The sequence below is a fragment of the Calliopsis andreniformis genome, chromosome 2, assembly GCF_051401765.1.
Source record: "Calliopsis andreniformis isolate RMS-2024a chromosome 2, iyCalAndr_principal, whole genome shotgun sequence".
In the NCBI taxonomy this organism is placed as follows: Eukaryota; Metazoa; Arthropoda; class Insecta; order Hymenoptera; family Andrenidae; genus Calliopsis; species Calliopsis andreniformis.
Genome location: NC_135063.1, coordinates 918,521 through 938,397, shown reverse-complemented (window position 1 = coordinate 938,397; position 19,877 = coordinate 918,521). Strand labels below are relative to the sequence as shown.

At 39.4% G+C, this 19,877-nt stretch overlaps 1 protein-coding gene and 1 long non-coding RNA gene across 2 annotated transcripts; one reads left to right on the top strand and one right to left on the bottom strand.

Moving 5' to 3' along the window:
- Nucleotides 1-1,941: 1,941 nt before the first annotated feature.
- Nucleotides 1,942-3,378, top strand: LOC143187647 (uncharacterized). Its single transcript, XR_013003250.1, has 3 exons — nucleotides 1,942-2,022; nucleotides 2,300-2,384; nucleotides 2,505-3,378. It is a non-coding gene; the product is annotated as an uncharacterized LOC143187647 (long non-coding RNA).
- Nucleotides 3,379-8,379: 5,001 nt separating this feature from the next.
- LOC143187798 (uncharacterized) lies at nucleotides 8,380-9,045 on the bottom strand. The gene has a single exon (XM_076391999.1). The coding sequence runs from the start codon at nucleotides 9,043-9,045 to the stop codon at nucleotides 8,380-8,382; it is 666 nt and encodes a 221-aa protein (XP_076248114.1).
- Nucleotides 9,046-19,877: the final 10,832 nt, after the last annotated feature.

Genomic DNA, 19,877 nt, shown 5'->3' with positions numbered 1-19,877 from the left:
TACGGCACGTCGGCGATACAGAAATTCCACGCCAATGGGCGCCTAAGCGCTAAGTCCAAAACGCGGCGCGCCTCGCCGAACGTGTTAATTACCGTGTTGTTCGCGGCATATAATTTAAACGCGTTCGGTTCGCGGGCACTTTTGTTGGGAACGGGGAGTAACGAAATTTCCGCGCCGGTGTCGACCAGGAAGAGTTGTCCGGATCGCCGGTCGCGCACGTGGAGACGGTTTCGCGATATCCACTCCCCCGCATCAGTCTCCGCGATGTAGGGGTCTTTCAGTTTCCCGCGACCGTTTTTTCCTTCCAGCCACAGTTTCCCTTGCACATCCGCGCGTCGGATCCGAATTTCCTGTGTGCCCAGCACAGTTCTCGATTTTCAGAGCTACTTCGCTTGTCGTCGCGTCTCGACTGGCTTCGCGCCCGCGCACGCCCGCGGTATTTGCCGTCTTTCGAAAGACGTTCTACCTGGGTTGTTAATTTCGCGAGCTCAGCCGTGAGCTTGTCTACCTTGGCCTCCAGCGTGGGTGGGGTCGCCGCGCCGGACACGGGTGCCGCGTAATTAGGCCTTACATTCGTTGCCTCGACGATTTGGTCGGCCAATGACGCGATTTCCGATAATTCGGTGATTTTCGAAGCCGCGAGGATTGCTCGGCACTGCGACGGTAACTGATCCAGAAATATCGATCTTATGACTGACTCGCTGCATCGCTCGTCATCCAGGTTCCGCAGACGCATCAAGATCTGAGTTGGCTTCCCGTCTGTCAGAACCTAACCCTTCAGCAGTTTCCTGAGTCGGCTTTCCGATGACGCGGAATACGTTGCCAAGATTCGCTCTTTTATTTGCGAGTACGGATTTGTGAGGTTCGGTGATGTTACAAGGTCGCGAAAACTCGCTATGATTTCAGAGTCTAACGCGGCAATTATCGTGTCGGCCCGAGTGCGCTCGTCCGCAATGCGCGAGGTTCGGAACGATGCCTCTACCTGGTAAAACCAGAGCGCCGGGTCCTCACGAAAGAATCCGGGCATTTTTGGAACGCGATACGAATCTATGTGCCCTGAGTTTAACGCAGTGATTTGTGCTTGGGCCGCACTCAATGCAGCCTCCGTCCTGGCAGCACGCTGCTCCAGGGTTTCCTGGGGGTTTTCGCCGGGGTTCATTATTTGCGCGTTCTACCACGTCGTCGCAATCGTCGCGTCGTATAGTAACGCGGTTTAACGCACGCTCGCTTGTTACCGGTGGCGCTCGTGTGCCCGCTTGGCGCGTTTCCCGTCCACGAGGCACGGTTGCCTACACAAAATGGCCGCCGTGTAATGCGACGCGTCTTGCGCAATCGGAAACGGATTTCCTTGTACCTCGGTCCTTCTAGAATGACTCCTGACGTGTCTGGGCCACGACGACGGATGCGCTGAGGTAGAAGGTGGTCCTTCGCCGCCGTCGGTAGTCCACGTTGTTCCTCGTTGCCTCCGATGGTCTGGGCTGTTCTTTGGCTGTCCCACGCCACTCAGCCCCTCGTGGTTATCCGGGAGACTCGGTAACTCGCAGGGACGATGCTTCCCACCGTGGACGATGTTTTTCACCACGGACGCCGGTCCGTTGTTGAAAGGGCCGTCTCAGCTCGTCGGTGCCCAGTTTGCAGGTTGCGGCAAAGCCCGGTCGAGCCACGCTGGTGGCCCGTTTTTCCCCGCACGTGATCACGTCGGGGTCACCAGTATAGGGTTATCGTTGTATCAGCAGCCCTATTCTGCTCTTGTTCTTCTTGAGTGATCAGTGCGTAGGGAAAGCGTATAAAGAAACTCAGTCAAGTAATCAAAGTCACGTTTATTACTTCGTGCGCTTACGATGGAAGCCGGGCACGCTCTCCTCTCTCTCTGCCTGCGTACCGCGCGCAGGCGCATCGCCTTTCCCCTACTCCCCATACTTGGGAGTACGGAACGCTGGTCCCCACACCTGTTTGGTATGTGGCGCCGCGGTGCGGAGGCGAAGGTTGGTGTGTGCTGACGCAATGTAGAACGGGCTTCAGGTGAATACGCGTGGCGAAATTTATTTTGTATCGTTGTGTCTTTTCGCATTATAAGTTTTATAATACAAGATTTATATAATATTGTCACTTACGACATTCAAGTTTTTGTTCTCTCGCACTTATAATATACGGATATTAAAGGATTAAAAGGTGTTTTCGTTGTGCTACCACATGCCGTGGTAAAACGACTCTCCCATTCCTCTGAAAGCTCAACAGTTTTTAAAAAGATTACATTCATTTTATAATATTAACGAAGAAACTATTTGATTTGTGACAGTTCAACAGCAATTAAATTCTTCCGTCTGTGGCGTATTTGCTGTAGCCGCCGCTACCTTCTTGTGTTTGGCATACGTCCAGACAAGGTGAATTACGATCATACAAAAATGTGTTACCATTTGCTTAATATGTTCAAATCTCATATTATTCTACATTTCTCCCAAAATATTGCACGTAGTCCTGAACTGAAAGTTCTTCCTTTACAGGCAATACAGACGCGACATTTAAAAGCTGGAGAGCATTCGGTACAGAAGTAGAAAATTTGGTAAGGTTTGCGGCCCGCAAATTCGGACAGTAGAACTCTATATTACTGTAGGATGGGCTTCAATTCAATAAAAACCCTTATAAAGAATATAAAGGTTTATTTCTTGGCGATGAGCAGCGAGCGACCGACCAACTGCCTGCTGATTTTTAACGAACGACGCTTTCCCCCAAAAACAAGTGCGAGTCTACCCGCTCGCGATGGCTGGACGATCCACCACTACCCGTTCCTCGCTCCTGATACTCCGCCGCGCTATACCATGTACGCGTATTAACGGAATACATATTTCTTACATTACTGAAATATCTACCCTTGTGAATAAGGTCATTGGTAGTAGATGGAATGTTCTCTGCGGCGAATCAAAACATACGTTTAATTCGGAAGCCTGCTTTTTCGGACATTCCTTATAACGTTTTAATGTTTAAAGATTCTATTATAATAAACAAAAATGCCGAAGTACGATATAGAGCTGTATGACAACGAGGAGTAAATCTTTAAAAAAGAAAAGAAGTGCGAGGGATTTTTCGAAGAATTAAAGGCTCAGGGTGGATCCCTAATTTTTAGGCATTCAACAAACAAGCGTCTACTCTCTCGAAAGCCTGTTTGTGAAAGTTTTCATAGATTGTTGGATTTTGCGAATCGATTGTACATTCTACAAACCTCATCCAAACATCAAAGAAGAAAATCAATAAAGCTATGGGTTCGTAGCAATCTGTGCAAAAAAGACTATACTATTTTTAATCAATACCAACGATTACTAAGAGCTATTATTCAGTGTATATCTCTGACATATCTGGAAAGTATAATAAAACATTTTCGACCGTACATGACTAGTCATTTTACGCGGCCATTCGCATGCTTATTATAATAAACCTAAAATTTGCCGTACACTTCCTCTTGCTATTATTTTGGCTACTCATTATCAATCAATTGAAAACATTTTCAATTAATCAATATTTTAATGCTGAATACAAAAATTGGACGCATTGGACAATGCACTCGAAATCTGTAATGTAGAAGAGTTAATAGAAGTTACATGCGATGCGCGGGAATGGGCAAGCCCTTTGACGTATAGTGAAGAGGACATTGATGTAAATTAAGACAGAATACTTTCGAAATTTTCTGCAGCATTTCAATGTTTGATAAAATGATACACAGGTGCACCTCGATTAGCATGTGTGTCTTGCGAAATGTGTTACTTCGTTGAAAAGATGTTACCGACGTTATCAATCTGAGGAACCTATAGAAGGTAGACATTGGAAAGATATATTGATGCATTGACAGAATAAAGATGCATCAATTAATTATGTACATCTGCTACTACTGTCTAGTACATTTCTGAAAAAACTCTTTACCACCGCTTTGTATTTCGAATAACCTTCTCGTGGATGACATATCTCCACTGTTTTCAACTTTGTATGATTATGAAAGAATGCTAATACAGAGGGCAAAGACATTTCAGTTTGTGCAACGAATGTGAACGCTTGCAAATATGAAAAATGTGCTGCATATAAAAATGATTCAAAAGTAAAAGGAAGAATTTTCCGTTTGCCATTGCCGTTGGAATAAACTCTAAAAAAAATATGTCCAGTAACTATTCCGATAAATCCTCACCATAAGATGTATATGTCGCAGAAACATTAATCTTCACCATAAGATGTATATGTCGCAGAAACATTTTCAATAGCAGCCATTACTGCGCGATTAATATCAATCGGCTTTTCCATTGTTATCGCTCGATAGGTTCACCCAACAATCAGCTTTTTTTCGCGCAATTCGCCTTCCAATATTATTTTGCAAATTTTAACAATCTAAAAACTGATACAACAACTTAAATAAATTCAATTTAATAAAAATAGAAATATCAATGAAAACTGACGAGTCCTTTGAGGGAAAACGAGCTTTCTTTATCCCCTATTTTGATCGCAATGAAACACTTTTTTTAAAGCTTCTGCACTCTGTTTTCTATACATTTCGGTTCCTAGACAACCACTTCTTTCTTTCCTTCAAAGGCCGTATCCAAACGCTACCACAGACTAATCACGCGTTTAGATTTTCAGTGGCATTCTTCATATCAATTAAATTTAGGATGCCAACATAGTTATATTTGAATATAGAATTAAGTGAATTGAAATAAATCAAATCGCTCGAGAAATATCGGTATAACAGTTATCCTTCTCATTAATAATTTGCGACACATCTGTTAATTCAGGGAATTCCAACAAAATCAAAAATAGTTTGGGAAAATTAAAAGTCAAGGCTTGAGCTTAAATGCGCCTGTAGTCGATGCTGACAATATAGTTTTCAGTTGTGGTCAAATACACATATGTTGCACTTTTTAGAGTTTGGAAGATTTCCATTTAATTAGTTTTGATCCTTCTTCTATAAAAGCTAATGTCGCCGCTTTAACGGAGTACAATTGCCTAAGGCATAAGTACAGATTTCACCTTGCCTCTATTGAGAATGGCACAAATAAAGCGCCTCGGATTGCTAACACACATTGGCCTGTACCAATTACTGTTATATGATCGCCAAAAAGACACAACAACGATTCTCTGATCTCGACGATTCTCGAGTATGAGAGAATTTACTAATGACGATCATGATTCTTGTTATGTCGACGCAAGTATGCAATGTTTGCTTCATTGCGTGCATGTCCGAAATGTTCTAGTTCAACGTGACTGCAATGACCAACTGAAAATTTTGACTGATGCTTATATGAGTAATATATAAATTCTTATGCTGTACATAAATTTGTAGACGAGACGTTTATGCAGAATATTCAACGAGACGCATCAAAATTTCTACTTGCCCGCGAAATTCGAGCGCGCTACTTTAATCCTCCAATACCTCCCCTCAAAGTCGTAAGCTCGGAACGCTCTCATCCTCTAATTTGAATCATTCCCAATTTTTTCTGGCAAAGCGCATGTTTTTATCCCGTTAATCCTTTCGTAAGGATATTCGCCGGCATATCCTCAGTGCACATGTACTGTAACTCGATAGCGCCAGATTCGCAGTGGTTCTGTATAAAATGGTGACGTAGGTCGATGTGTTTCGTCCTTGAATGATGTACTGAGGCGCTTGCGATTAGTCGTTGAGCTCCCTGGTTATCGTTATATAGAGTAGTCATGCCACCTAGCAGATTTGCACCGGCTATGCTGTCTAATATTCTCCGTAGGTAGATCGCCTCTTTGGTAACCTCTGATATAGCCATATATTCGGCTTCTTGACAGAGCTATCGTTCGTTGTTTTCGTGCCTCCCAGCATACTGCTGCTCCCGCAAGTAAGAACACGTACCCTGAATACGATCGTCGATCTATTATATTGTTGCTCCAGTCTGCATCGACGACTCCATACAATGGTATATTTGTTTTCTAGTACATAATACCGTGATTCATGGTGCCCTTTAAGTATCTGAGGATTCTTTTGGCTGCTATCCAATGCTCGGTTAAATAATTGGTGTTGAACTGGCTCAAGTAATTCACGGCGTATGTTATGTCGGGTCTCGTCGATATGGAAAGATACATTAGTGCTCCGATAAGGCGTTGGTATGGATACCTCTTCATTAATTCTGCGTTGGCGCGTGCCGGCTTGGTAAGTTGTATACTTGTATCCATTGGAGTTTTCACGGGTTTGCAGTTTCGCATGTTAAAACGTTCTAAGATGACTTCCGTATACAGGATCTGTGTTAAGTGGACGCTGCAGTCATCTTTACTCTGCTGAAATTCAATTCTGATGCAGTGGTTCACACATCTCAGATCGTTCATTTCGAACGATTCGGCTAAGGATTCTTTGATTTCTTTCAGCTACTTTAGATCACTACTAGCGATCAACATATCGTCAACGTATATGGTCATGATTGACAAGTGTTTCCCCCTTTTGGATGTAAATATGCACGGATTTTGATCTGTTGGTTGCATGTCTAGTTGTCTTAGTTTTATCACTAGATGACGATACCATTGCAGGCCAGATTGTTTCAGTCCATATAACGCCTTTTTAAGTAAGCAGACGTTGTCCCGTTGTTCATTTAATCTGGTCAACCAGCGATCAGCTGTTTGAACAATTGCTTGACTGTTATCTCTACCCTTGAACCCACGAGTTCTCTAGCGATGAGTTTTATAAGTACTTCTCGTAGTTGTTCGGATATTTCCATGTATACATCCTGTTCTAGTTCGCCATTGAGGTAGGCCGTTACTACGTCCATTTGATGGATTTGTAGATCTAGTTCTGCCGATAGCGCCGTTAAGAGTCGAATTGACGTTGATCGTGCTAGTGGAGAATAAGTTTCACCAAAGTCTTCCCCCGGGCGTTGTGAACATCCCTTGGCAACAAGGCGTACCTTTCTTTTTCGATGTGGTTTCGTTACCTTTCGTGTTAAAGACGAATGTGCTGCCAATCACTTTTCGTCCTTGTGGTCTTGGTACGATTTCCTAAGTATTATTCCGTATTTGCACAAGGTACTCATCTTCTAGAGCCATTCTCCAGGTCTCCGTCTCCCCGCTTTGCATTAGGGCTCAAGATTTCAAGTGAACCGAGTGAGATACCCGAGTACCCGGGTACCCGTGAGATACCCGGGTAGCACGGGTAATTTTGATATATTCGGGTATCACGGGTAATTTTGTATCTCACCCGGGTATCCGGGTACCCAAGTATCTCACAATCAATAGCTCTACTTTGCATGGCTTTTTAGCATGTTGCAGGACTATGAATTATTGTTAAATTGCATTCTTCAAATACTTCATTATCCTTTACTGTTTCTTTAGGTAACCCTTCTTCTCCATCTTCATTATCGTCGCTCTCGCGCTCTGTGCTATTGTTGTTGGCACTTGGCTGATACATTTTTCTAGGTCTACCAACTGAGCCAGAGCGTAGTGTTCTTGGCCATCGTCTTCCCCGTTTTGGAGGTTGAGATTCTACTGGTCGAAAAGTATTATCCTGCGGTGCTCTGATACTGAACGATACAGTAGTGGTGTCCTGTAGTATTTCTATTCGACAATTTCCTTCATCTTCCGAAAGGGTTTCTCCAGTCGGTGCATTTCCTCTTCTTCCTTCGAAAAAATCTTGATATTCTTGATTGGTAAATGGTCCTGTAAAAAATTTCACGTCTCGGCTTACGATCAGCTTGTGCGATTTTGGTAACCACACACGGTAGGCTTTTGAGTTTCCCGAATAACCGACGAAAATGCCTTCTTCTGATCTCGAATCGAATTTTCTCTTTTGGGGCTTTGTATCTAATACAAACACTTTTGTTCCGAAAACTTTGAAATAAGTAACGATAGGTATTTTATCTGTCCGTTTAGTGATCTAGATACGCATCGATTTCTCACGATTTAAAGCCTCTGCCCAAAATATTTGGGGAACACCCGCCTGACGCATCATGCACTTCGCCATTTCAACTAACGTTCTATTTTTTCGTTTCGCTACGCCGCGCTGTTTTGCTGCGGAGTATGCGGTGTCGATAACCGTCTCACGATACCAATTTGTTCTAAGAATTCATCAAATTATTTATTGCAGAACTGTCGCCCTTAGTCTGATTGTAGAGCCTTTAATTTCTTTCCTGTTTGTGTTTCGACAATTGTCTTGTATTTCTTAAACGTGTTGAAGACATCACTTTTGTTCTTTATGAAAAATATCTCGCACCAACGCGACTTATCGTCAATGAAAGTAACGAAATATTTATCCCCCGAAAAAAACGCGGTTCTCATCGGACCACGGACATCGGAATGTACTATTTCTAATAGATCAGTTGTACGATCGCTTACACTCTTTGGAAATGGAAGACGGGTTTGTTTTTCGTGTATGCAAACTTCGCATTTCGATCATTTTTGGTCGCCCTTAAAATCTAAACCGTATACAGCGCCTGTTTTTGCCATATATTTTAAATCTCGCTCGTTTAAATGTCCTAGTTTAGAATGCCATTCGTCTATCTCACTCACTCCGTTGCTCATCGACATCGCAACATTTACTTTCTTTTCGTCGTATTTACCTTTCCGCACATAATACAACTCTCCTATTCTATCCGCTCGAAAAATCGTTTCGCCGTTTTTATTTGTCACTGTCGCATGGTCTTTCCGAAAATTTACATCATAACCGTGATCTGTGATTTTCGATATTGATAAGAGGTTTGCTCGCAAATCAGGAACATAGTAAACCTTTTCAAAATTCACGCTTATTTCATTGTAACTATTACTCACGTATACTTTAACGCTTTCGACGCTGGATATAGATGTAGATTCATTATTCGCTAAATTTGACACTTTGTTTATACATTTGATCTTGTCAAATTTTACCTCTTCGGCACAAACATGCGCACTACAACCACTATCTAAACACCAGTTCATATCGTCAACCGTTTCGCGGTTAAAAAATGCCGATTCAGTACTGTTTAGCATCGCTAGATCACTGCGAGTATAAGCAGAGCTCACTGATTCATCTTCATTTTCACTTATGTAACGACCCACGGTCTTCCCTCTCACTTTATCCATTTCTATCTCTCTCTATCTATTACTATCTCTCTCTATATTTGTATCTTTCTAATACTTTATTATTATATTACTGCGTATTCTATTATCCTAATACTAATTAATATTTTTGTACCTTATTTTTATACCATATATCATAAGTTTCAATTATGTGTTAACATAAACACAACGTATATCGTCCGATTTCATTCAAGATTAGAATAAGACCGCCATTAGAAAATAAGACATTACGCATGCGCGAACTCCGACTAGCGGGTATATAAGGAGCTGTGAAAGCATCAAGAGACACACTTCTCTCTGAGTACGTCTCATTTTTTTCGATTTGACTTTGGATAGCACGAAAACGCATTTCGTAAAACCTTTAACCGCATTATTTTTTTACGATTAATCGTACGTTGGAACATTCCTCGCTCGGCGCTCGAGCTGTTCGGACGTACCTATAAATCTCGAATTGTTTCTCGCGCGCATAGTTTTTGAAGACAGCACCTGCGTGGTGTCCCAGTGACAAATCATAGTGACTAATTTGTTCTGAGTACACTGAATCTAATTCGACAAGCTGAGCACCACATCAAAGATTCTGAAAATCAAGGGACAGCAACCCTTACCCCAAGATCATCGATGCTACAAATACTACAGCAACGGAGCTCTCACTGGTAAACTACCATGACAAGGACACCCTCCTTCAAACCAATCAGATAAGGACAACATCAGTTATACCATCAAATGACTCTTCCCGGTCGGCATCACCTGTGAGTATTGACAAAAACTTTTCTTCTAACCTTAACAAAATGCTAAACCAAGAATTCCCTAACCCCTCTGGGTCCTCGGCCCTACCTCTTCTTGACGATGATTTCCGGACTCCTCCTCGTAGAAGTAAACCCTCTAAGAAATCTAAATTCAAGGACAGCGCTCCTATGCACATAGATAAACTCACTCACAGAAACTACACTGACTCCGACTCCGATATCCCTACAAAAAATCGCTTCGAACTACTCAGTTCATTTTCTACCGATCCTATACCTTTAAACAATACTAATCCCCAGCAGGGTCCCACGGCTGCCCCAATCAATTCCACAAATACAGCACCCACCCCCCAACGTACTGACTCCAAACCTCCTCCCATTTATATAGCAGGCTTCGACGGCAATATAATTCGACTTAGATCCAGTCTTATCAAGGACCTCGGTAACGCAAATTTCACCCTAAAATTTCTCGGCAACCGAGTTCGGGTAAGCTTACGCGACGTTGAGGATTTCAAAATTCTCAAAGCACAACTTTCAAAATCCAAAGTCCCATTTCACACATTCACACTAAACTCAGAAAAGTACCTATCAACGGTACTCAAGGGTCTCCCAAAAATGGACCCCACAGACCTCCTCTCAGAAATACAACAATACGGGCTTAACCCTATCTCAGTTTCCCTCCTGGGAAATAAAAACACCAACACATACTACGCCTCATACAAAGTCTCATTCCCTATTGGGACCAGCCTTACATCAGTCACTAAAATAGGTCGCCTTTTTCAAACACGAGTTTACTGGCAAAAATTCATGTCAAACAAAACACACACACAGTGTTTCAACTGCCAAGTATTCGGCTACTCTTCAACCAATTGCAATTACAGCCCCAAATGCGTCAAGTGCGCCGGAAACCATCGCTCTTCGGATTGCACTAAAATTTTTGAAATTCCTCCCACCTGCGCAAATTGTGCGGGCACTCATACAGCTAACTACAGTGGATGTCCTTCACTCCAGAAATTCCTGGCATCCAGACCCCCCATCAAGACAGCAGTTGAACCACCATCTCACCGCACTTTACCAAATTCCTATATTCGCCCAGGCATTTCATACAAACAGGCCTGTCAACCAACTACAACAGACCCAATTCCCCCACACACCAAATCTGTCCCATAAAACAGTCCATCCTCGTCCCCTACAGCCTTCGAAGATCTCATGGGCACATTTCAAGAAATCAATAAAATCTGCAATATTGATAAAATGCTAACAGCAGCTCAGGAATTACTCAGTCGCCTCAGAAATTGTAAAACAAATTTTGAGAAACTTCAAGCTTTCATGGCAGTATCCCAAATGTTAGATTAATGGCCCGTAGCCCCAACTTTCTACTATGGAATGTCGGCTCTCTAACCAGCAGAAAAAACGAACTTCAACATGTCCTTAGACTCCACAATATCCACATTGCCCTAATTACTGAAACCTGGCTCACTCTCAACACTGACTTCACAATTCCAAATTTCAACTCACACAGAGAAGACAGACCCTTCGGACCACGAGGAGGTGGTGTAATCATCCTGATACACAAATCACTAAAGTTCCTTCCTCTGTCAGTCAAATACTCAAACAACTTCGAAGCAGCCTTAAAATCCTGTCAAAATCCTGTCACCTTCCCTCTTCATAGGCTCAATATACGACCCTCCCAACAACATCCTATCTATAAAAGACCTTGACACTATATCAGGTATTGGGTATCCTTTTATCATAGGGGGAGACTTCAATGCCAGACATTCCTCATGGAACAACCTCACAAACAACCGTTCGGGAATTACACTTTTCACCCACTCCCAAAGAAGCTCCTACGAAATAGTTAAACCACCAAACTTCACCTTCCATAATAACCACAAGCGTCACCCTTCCACACTGGACATATACCTAGTAGATCACCCATATCCCTTTAAATGCCGCACAACAGATGACTTCTCCACGCCTCATCGGCCAGTCCTCCTTTGGTCCGATGGAAACCAACTCAGACCCCCTGACGCTCTAAGGGAAGTTGATTGGATCAAATACGAGCAGCTAACCCACAACCTACAACTGACGCCACAGCATCCTCAAATAACAGACATTGATTCCAGCATTGAGCACCTAACCAAACACCTGAAGTCCTGCTATAACAAAGCCTCAACCTTCTCCCAAACCAAAGGAGACATCTATAACGACCCTCTACTCAAATCATTTATCAGCATCAGACGTAGATACCGCAAACTCCAACAACGAACCAAACACGCTTTCTTTCGTGACCAAATCACCTTCCTTTCCAAAGAAATTAATAGCAGACTGGTAAACCTCAAGAGGAAAGCCTGGGCTGAAAACATAAAATCCCTAAATAAACCTGATCCTACCTTTTGGAAAACCTACAAAATTCTTACCAAAACCTACAATCCAATTCCACCTCTCAATGTTAACGGTACACTAACAAGCAATGACAAACACAGAGCAGAGGAACTTGCAAAGGTATTTGCACGCATCCACAGCACAGCTGCCAGCCTGGGTTCAACTCACGATAACTCAGTACAAAATTTCCTCACAAGTTTTGAAGACGTTCACCCCCCACATCCCCTTGACGATCTCCACATACCACTTCAAGACATATTCCAATCCATAAAAAACCTCAATAACAATAAGTCCCCAGGCCCTGACAAAATCGTTCCTCTAATGTTAAAAAAAGGATCATTTTGCAGATTTACTACATATTTCGCTCCTCAATCCAACACTGATACTTCCCAGCAAACTGGAAAATAGCAAAAGTCATTCCCATTCACAAACCAGGGAAACCCAAAAACTCCACCGATAGCTTCAGACCCATCTGCCTCCTACCAGTAATTAATAAAATCTTTGAAAACTGTCTACTTATATTCCTCAACAAATACCTAACATCACACGACATACTTGCAAACCATCAATTTGGTTTTAGAGTCGGTCACTCCACAATCCAACAACTACTTAGAGTCACACAAAACATTACACATGAGCTAAATGTTGGTCGCTCAGTTGCTATGGTCTTCCTTGACCTCTCTAAAGCCTTTGACTCTGTTTGGCACCACGGTCTCCTGTACAAGCTGCACAATCTAAAACTTCCGATTACACTCATTAAAATTATTCAATCTTATCTTAAAAACAGATACATACAGGTTTCAATCAAAGGAATTCACTCAAGCAACCATCTTGTAGAAGCCGGTGTCCCACAAGGCTCAATACTTGGACCGATTCTCTTCCTACTATATATCAACGACATACTAGAACTCATACACTTCTTTCTAGCCCTATACGTAGACGACACAGCCATCTACGCCGCATCCTGGGACATAAAACTACTAACTAAAAAAATACAATGCTACCTTGACAAAATAATACAGTTTTTCACAGATTGGAAGCTTTCAGTGAATCCCACCAAAACACAGGCCATCCTTTTAACCAGGAAAAAACTTCGGCTCTTCTTGGGTGGTACGGCTTATTTTGCTCAACGTCATTGACGTTTTTGTTCTAAAACAAATCGATGGATTCACACTGATCAACGAACGAATAGCTCGTGCTGTTTTTATGTCACCCAGCTTTAGGCTATGACCAGTCATGCCTATTAGGAGGAGGACGCCATACCTCGTTGCTTAGCACAAACTAGAGTAGTGAACTGTATTGTCTACAGTTCTTCGCAGCGAAGAATTTGTCAGCCGGCGAGCGTACAGAGATGAGGTGGTCTCTTCTCTACGCTGAATGCCCTGCCTGGTGGATTGCCTCGAACAAAACTCAGCGAAAGCTGTATTTTGCGAGCAGGGAGAACCACGGGTACAAGCGGCATCTCGCCTATGTCTTACAACTCAGCATCCACTTCACACATGCAGGAGTGGAGCTCGTACAACGGAAGAGTACAAAACTGTCTCACGTTGACTGGATCTGGCAAGTGCGCTGATAACCAGGTGTCATCCAAAGAATGGTCTCTGGTACTCGAAAGCCGAATAACAACTGCCGGGAATCAGAGTAATCTTACCGATTCCTAAATTACAAGGATTTACCACAAACTGTCCCTTTTTAGGGCGATTTGCTTCGTCTTGCGCACGTGCAATACGTGTTGCCCACACAAAGCGAATAGCGCAGATCGCAAGAAACAGAGATATCAGCGAGGTAGTAAGCGGCTCAGAGTCTTCGAGCGGTTTGGTGACCAAATAGCGCTCAGTGAAGTGTACTCTAGAGCGGATATTCGCTGTCTGCCTACCAAAAGACTAATAAGTGTATCTCTGTGTAAGCACGGAGCACTAATTAACCGCTATGCAGCGATCGCTCTCTTCTAATATCTGTATTTCTATTCTGTTACATTCTCTCTCTCTCTCTCTCTCTCTCTCTCTCTCTCTCTCTCTCTCTCTCTCTCTCTCTCTCTCTCTCTCTCTCTCCCAGACTCTGACGCCCCTACTCAGCGTCGGGCCTGAAATTCGAACAGCTGATACAGGTCGTTCACCCGATCGACTTTAACTGTAACAACCGAAAAGAATCATACGTCGTTTTTGCCGTAGTTATTATTAGCACAACGGAATCTCCTATCAAGCACACTTTCAGTATGTCACGTATGCTAATCGACGACGGTTTTCACGGACGAGATAAAAACTTAATATAGCTCCACTTTTAAGCACATGCGTATAAGGGTACAGGTAGTTTATTTAATTATCTCTCGTTTCGGAGATAGTGTAGATATGTTATTACAAGTATATCTCGTTTCGGAGAAACAATATAGTTTACAAAAGTTGACAATATTTGGTTACATTAAAGCTAGCTTACGAGGGAGAATGACCTTAATGGCTCGTCGTTTGGAGATTTACAAGATGTCTCTTCTTCTCGTTTTCTCCCACAGTTTTCATGATGCGTGGGACACTAACAACTATGCGCTCGGCGGGCTTAGTATTCGATACTTGAGTGCGGATAAAAGAACGCCGAAGGCAAAAGTTACAACAGGTTATAAAGAATTCGATTGGAATTTGTCGGAATGGTGAGGCTGAATGACCTGTCACAATTAACGCTTATCTCTGCGATATGTACAGCGCATGTTCTGCAATCGCGAAGCTATCAGTTATAATTTTGGTTAATTTGAAAAACGATAGTCCTGAAGTAAAGTACCAGTGAAAACACAGTCTAGTCTTCCTACTTTCTCGAATTCTACTTATTTTATAAACGCAAGATATGGACGAGGTCAATCATCAGCACACATTTGACATCTGCTGGTGAATGACCTGCTGATTCTGACAAAGTACCAACTTACAGGGTCGCTCGGATTCAGAGCAACGCTCAGAATAGAATATTGCGTATCATATCGAAAATTACCGAGACGTAACAATTATAAATATAATTTATAATAATAGTTGGGAAAGTAAAAAAGGAGAACCTTATTAACTATCGCAAAAAGAAATAATCGGAATCTATGTACGAGTTTAGGATATAGATAAATGTATTTATAATTAGGAAGTAAATTGCAGGTAAAAAATGTAACAAATTGTAAAGTGAATAAAATAATATGTGAAATTTTACTGTTTAATATAATTTTTCTATTTTATTTAGCAAAAACAACAATTTAATATCTTCTATGTACTTTTGTGTAAAATATATAACACTCAGTAATTACTATAAAACAATTTCACACGAATCCTTCGAAGCACATTAACAACTAATTGTCACTGTTGACCACTTTGAATGGAAAGGTCAATTGTTCATTTGCGCTACTGACGCACACGCACTATAGGTTAAATTTGTACAATAAAAAAGATGATTGATATATATCGATTAACAGATTCCAGTGCAGAATTCTTCAACAACTAACAGTTGTCCACACAACACCTTGTATTAATTGTTTAGTCACTTGATATTTTAGTAAGTTACAAGATTGGTGAGAGAAATATTATAATATTTAGTTGTATTTCAGATATATAGATGTAAAAGATATAAAACATTTGATAAAGCACAACATTTCTCTAATACGAAACAATTTAATAAATCATGTCATAACATCTTTTTCTGTGTTTCTCTGTATATTATGTGAGCCTCAGAGCCAGAGTATATAAATTCCATTTGTTTTCTGAGTAACTTAATACACTTTGACTCTGGGATCCGAAAATGCTACTTTCAAAAGTGACATAACTCAAAAAATATGATTTTTGAGATACGATGTTACAATTCTGAAGCAGTTCAGTAAACAAACTTCTTGTCATTGCATAATAACAATTTTTCTAACTCAACTTAAAAATCTGAAAGTCTATTTAAAAACTTCCCCAAGAAAGAAACTATAAATTATTTTAAATAATATAGGTAAATTGTTTATAAACGAATTACGTTTACAGTGTGTCCGCAGAAATCGTAAACAGTCGATTATTTCCTAATCTATTCAAGATACGAAAAAAATCTTTACATGAAAGTGAATGGTAAAAGGGAGCAGATTTATTGGCTGCAATAATTTTTTCTTAACATTATTGTTTATAGAGATATGAAGGTCAAGTTCGGTTTTTTAAATGGTATTATATATTTTTTATCTAATCAGTCAATAGTGCGTTTCAAGACGAATTGCGTAACTATTAATATATGTACCTTTTTTCAGGTAGTTTTTAAGATATTGCGCTTAAAAGTTTACTGATTTTCAGTAAAAGAAAATATGTTCAGACTAGGAAGCACCGGAGGTGGTCTTGACTCTCGCGACCGCACTTCAAGTGTCACGTGTTAAATATTGCCTCTTGAAACCGATACGAAGGGTCTTTTAAATGCAATATTTTAAAACCTATTTAAAAAAAAGGTATGTACATTAATGGTTACGCAATTCGTCTTGAAACGCACTATCAACTGATCAGATAGAAAATATATAATCCCATTTAAAAAACTGAACCTGACCTTCATATCTCTATAAACAATAATGTTAAGAAAAAATTGTTGTAACCAATAAACCTGCCCCCTTTTACCATTCAGTTTCATGTAAAGACTTTTTTCGTATTTTCAATAGATTAGGAAATAATTGACTGTTTACGATTTCGGCGGACACACTGTATATTATGAATCATAACTTTCGTTAGATAATTCTATTTTGTTTTGTCAATTTTCTTAGTTTAGTACATAATTCTTTTTTAAGCTTACAAATAGTTTTTTACTTTTCCTGAAAAAAAACTTTTTTTAGTTATGTCACTTTTGAAATACTTGTACATGTGCGATACATATAGTGTGTATATGAAAGTACACGCGAGCAGATAACGTGGAACTATATTTCACGTCTACTATAAAACAATTAATATATAGACTATTACATAAAATACACATCCAAATAACTTTTCGTTCAATATTTTAGTTAACATAATAGGAAGGTTTCGAAGAACAATACAATAGAAGTAATTGATTTCAACTATCCTTTTTGTAAATTATCAACAATAATTATTCTTAATTATTTATAATATTACTTTAGGTATTGACTTTAGCTGTAATTAAATTTTGATTATAATTGAACTGTAATAAATCCGCAACTGTAATATGAACTCATAAATACATAAGTTTTATGTGATCTTTATTATTTTTTTTTACAATATTAGATACCTTTAGGAGACATACCAGTCAGGTATTTTTGGGAGTAAATGTGAGCTTGTAATCCGATTATCAGAAAATATTACATTAAATAAACATATTATTTGCATGTTTTCAAGATTCAGTTTATTTAACGTAGAGTAATTTAATCAATGCAATTTTGAGAAACAATTATGAGACAACAAGAAATAATATTTTGTTATTTCGTCATTTCAACCAATTATTTTCGTTATCTGACATTGTTAGTATTTTTTCGCTTCTTTAATTATTTATCGCTAATGCAGAGCACTAGAAGAGATAAAACAATGACCTATATTAGACACGACCGTTCAAGGTAACTTCACTAATTACGTAATTTAATACATACAAAATTAATAATACCTACACTCGAATTGTAGATACTGCAAAGACTGTCTTTCAGTACAGACAGAAAGATTCAATTGATGCTAGATGAGCGTGTAGTTTAAACGTAGTAAGTTAATTGGTAAATTGACTTTGCACGACCTTGATTTAATATACGCCATGGTTGCTTCTGTTTTGAAGTTATTGAGTATGGCGATGGTAATGCTGGATGTTATTAAAAAAAAGTAATTTTAGATTCAGTTGTTTTTTAAATACTTCTACAGTTAGTTTTATTCAAACCTTATAACTCTGAGTCATTAGAAATTTAGTATTTGAATATTTAGATTTTTTTGCCCATGCGCACACAATCAACAATCAAATGATTGATTTGTCAGTAAATTCGTGTACACAACCAATTGAAGACGATTCTTCATTTATAACGCGCTGATAACCGATAGTTTGTCGGTAATTAATTCTTTAATCAATGGATCGCGAACAAAATTTGCTAGAGTATTTTCTTCGACAAACCAAAAGTATTTAATAACAATTTCAGGTATTTTACATTAAAATAAAAAACTGCTTTGTAATTGATTAGAAATGTTATGTTACTTTCAGGTTTGAATATTAATGAAACGGAAGGTAGTTTTCGAATATACCTACGTACATAATTTAAAAACACTTATTAAACAAAAGTAGAACATGCTACAAAGATATAAAGTAACAACTATGTAGAAATATAACGCAAATACAATAAAGAAGGTACCAAAAGTAAAGAAAAACTAACAAATCATTAAAAGATGTATAATGTATGTATTAATTCATATTCGCCTATTTATTTCCTGTTAGTTTGTATGACTAATTGCAAATTGTCGTTCACCGATAGTCGATTAATGTATTTCTTTTTCCACAAATTTACATAGTATGTATAGGGAACGTAGGTTAAGATAGCAACATACAGAAAAAAGATTCCTCTAAGATACTATATTTATCGATGACACGTGTACAAAAAATATAACATATAATAGCAATATCTGGGTAATTGTATAGAAAAGGGGTGACCCCGCCAATTTCGCTGACCTTGAAAAGTGTTAGCTAGGTCATTATTCTGAACAACTTTTCCCTATACACGTATCCGCCAATCGGCTTTAATTTTTGAGATACAATGAAAAATATTTTCAATATTACATATTGCCTTTTAAACATTTGAGGTAGGTTTAGATTAGATTTAGTACAATCTTGTGTTGTTTTTTGGTTACGTTCAAGTTAGAAAACAAGGAATAAATTGGGGGAGGTCGAAAAAATGATGTACTTCTGCTTATTTTTTTAAGAAAACGTCAAATTTAAATTCTGCCTATACATGAGTCCTTATTTAAGTAATTACCAAAATATTAGTAAATGTTGTCTTCGGGAAAGTTCAAAACTTCAACACGTGGGGGAGGAGATTGAAATGATCTTAATTTGGGGTGAGGCTGGAACAAACTCTGTACAAGCAACTTAACTGTACTGTCGTAATTTTACAAATTTACTTCTACTGTTAAATTGTATACTCAAAGTTACATTAATGTCATATTATTCCTCTTGAGCTCAATTATCATGTCGCGACAATAAGAATATATAGTTTTATATAAAAAAAATGAAATGACAATGACCTTGAAATCTTAAAAAATATGATTTTAAGAAAGTTTCTAGCCTATCACACAAGGCTATACATAGAAGTTCCTGATAATCATAAATATGTACAGAAAGTAATATTTGTAATCCTGATCGGCTTTTAGGTATCAGGTACCTTGTAATAGCTGTTTCTTCCCACGTAACATACAATGGCAAGTTGATATGTATAGAATACTAACGTCTGATAAAGGTTAAACTGACTGACTGACTGACTTAGTATTTAACTTAAATTAAAACGGGGAGATGACATGTATGACATGACATATGACCTATATGTTAAAATTGCAATGCCGTGTTAGAGATGATATACAGTATGTCCCACGAAATCCTGGACAGTCGATTATTTGCTAACCTATTAAAGATACGAAAAAAGTTTTTATATGAAATTGAATGACAAGAGGGGGCTGATTTATTGGCCGTAACAATTTTTTTTTATCATTATTGTTTACAGAGATATGAAAGTTAAGTTCGGTTTTTTAAATGGGATTATAT

What these genes read in the sequence shown, in the direction of transcription:
- LOC143187798 (XM_076391999.1), bottom strand. Translation starts at nt 9,045, where the DNA reads ATGGATAAAGTGAGAGGGAAGACCGTGGGTCGTTACATAAGTGAAAAT.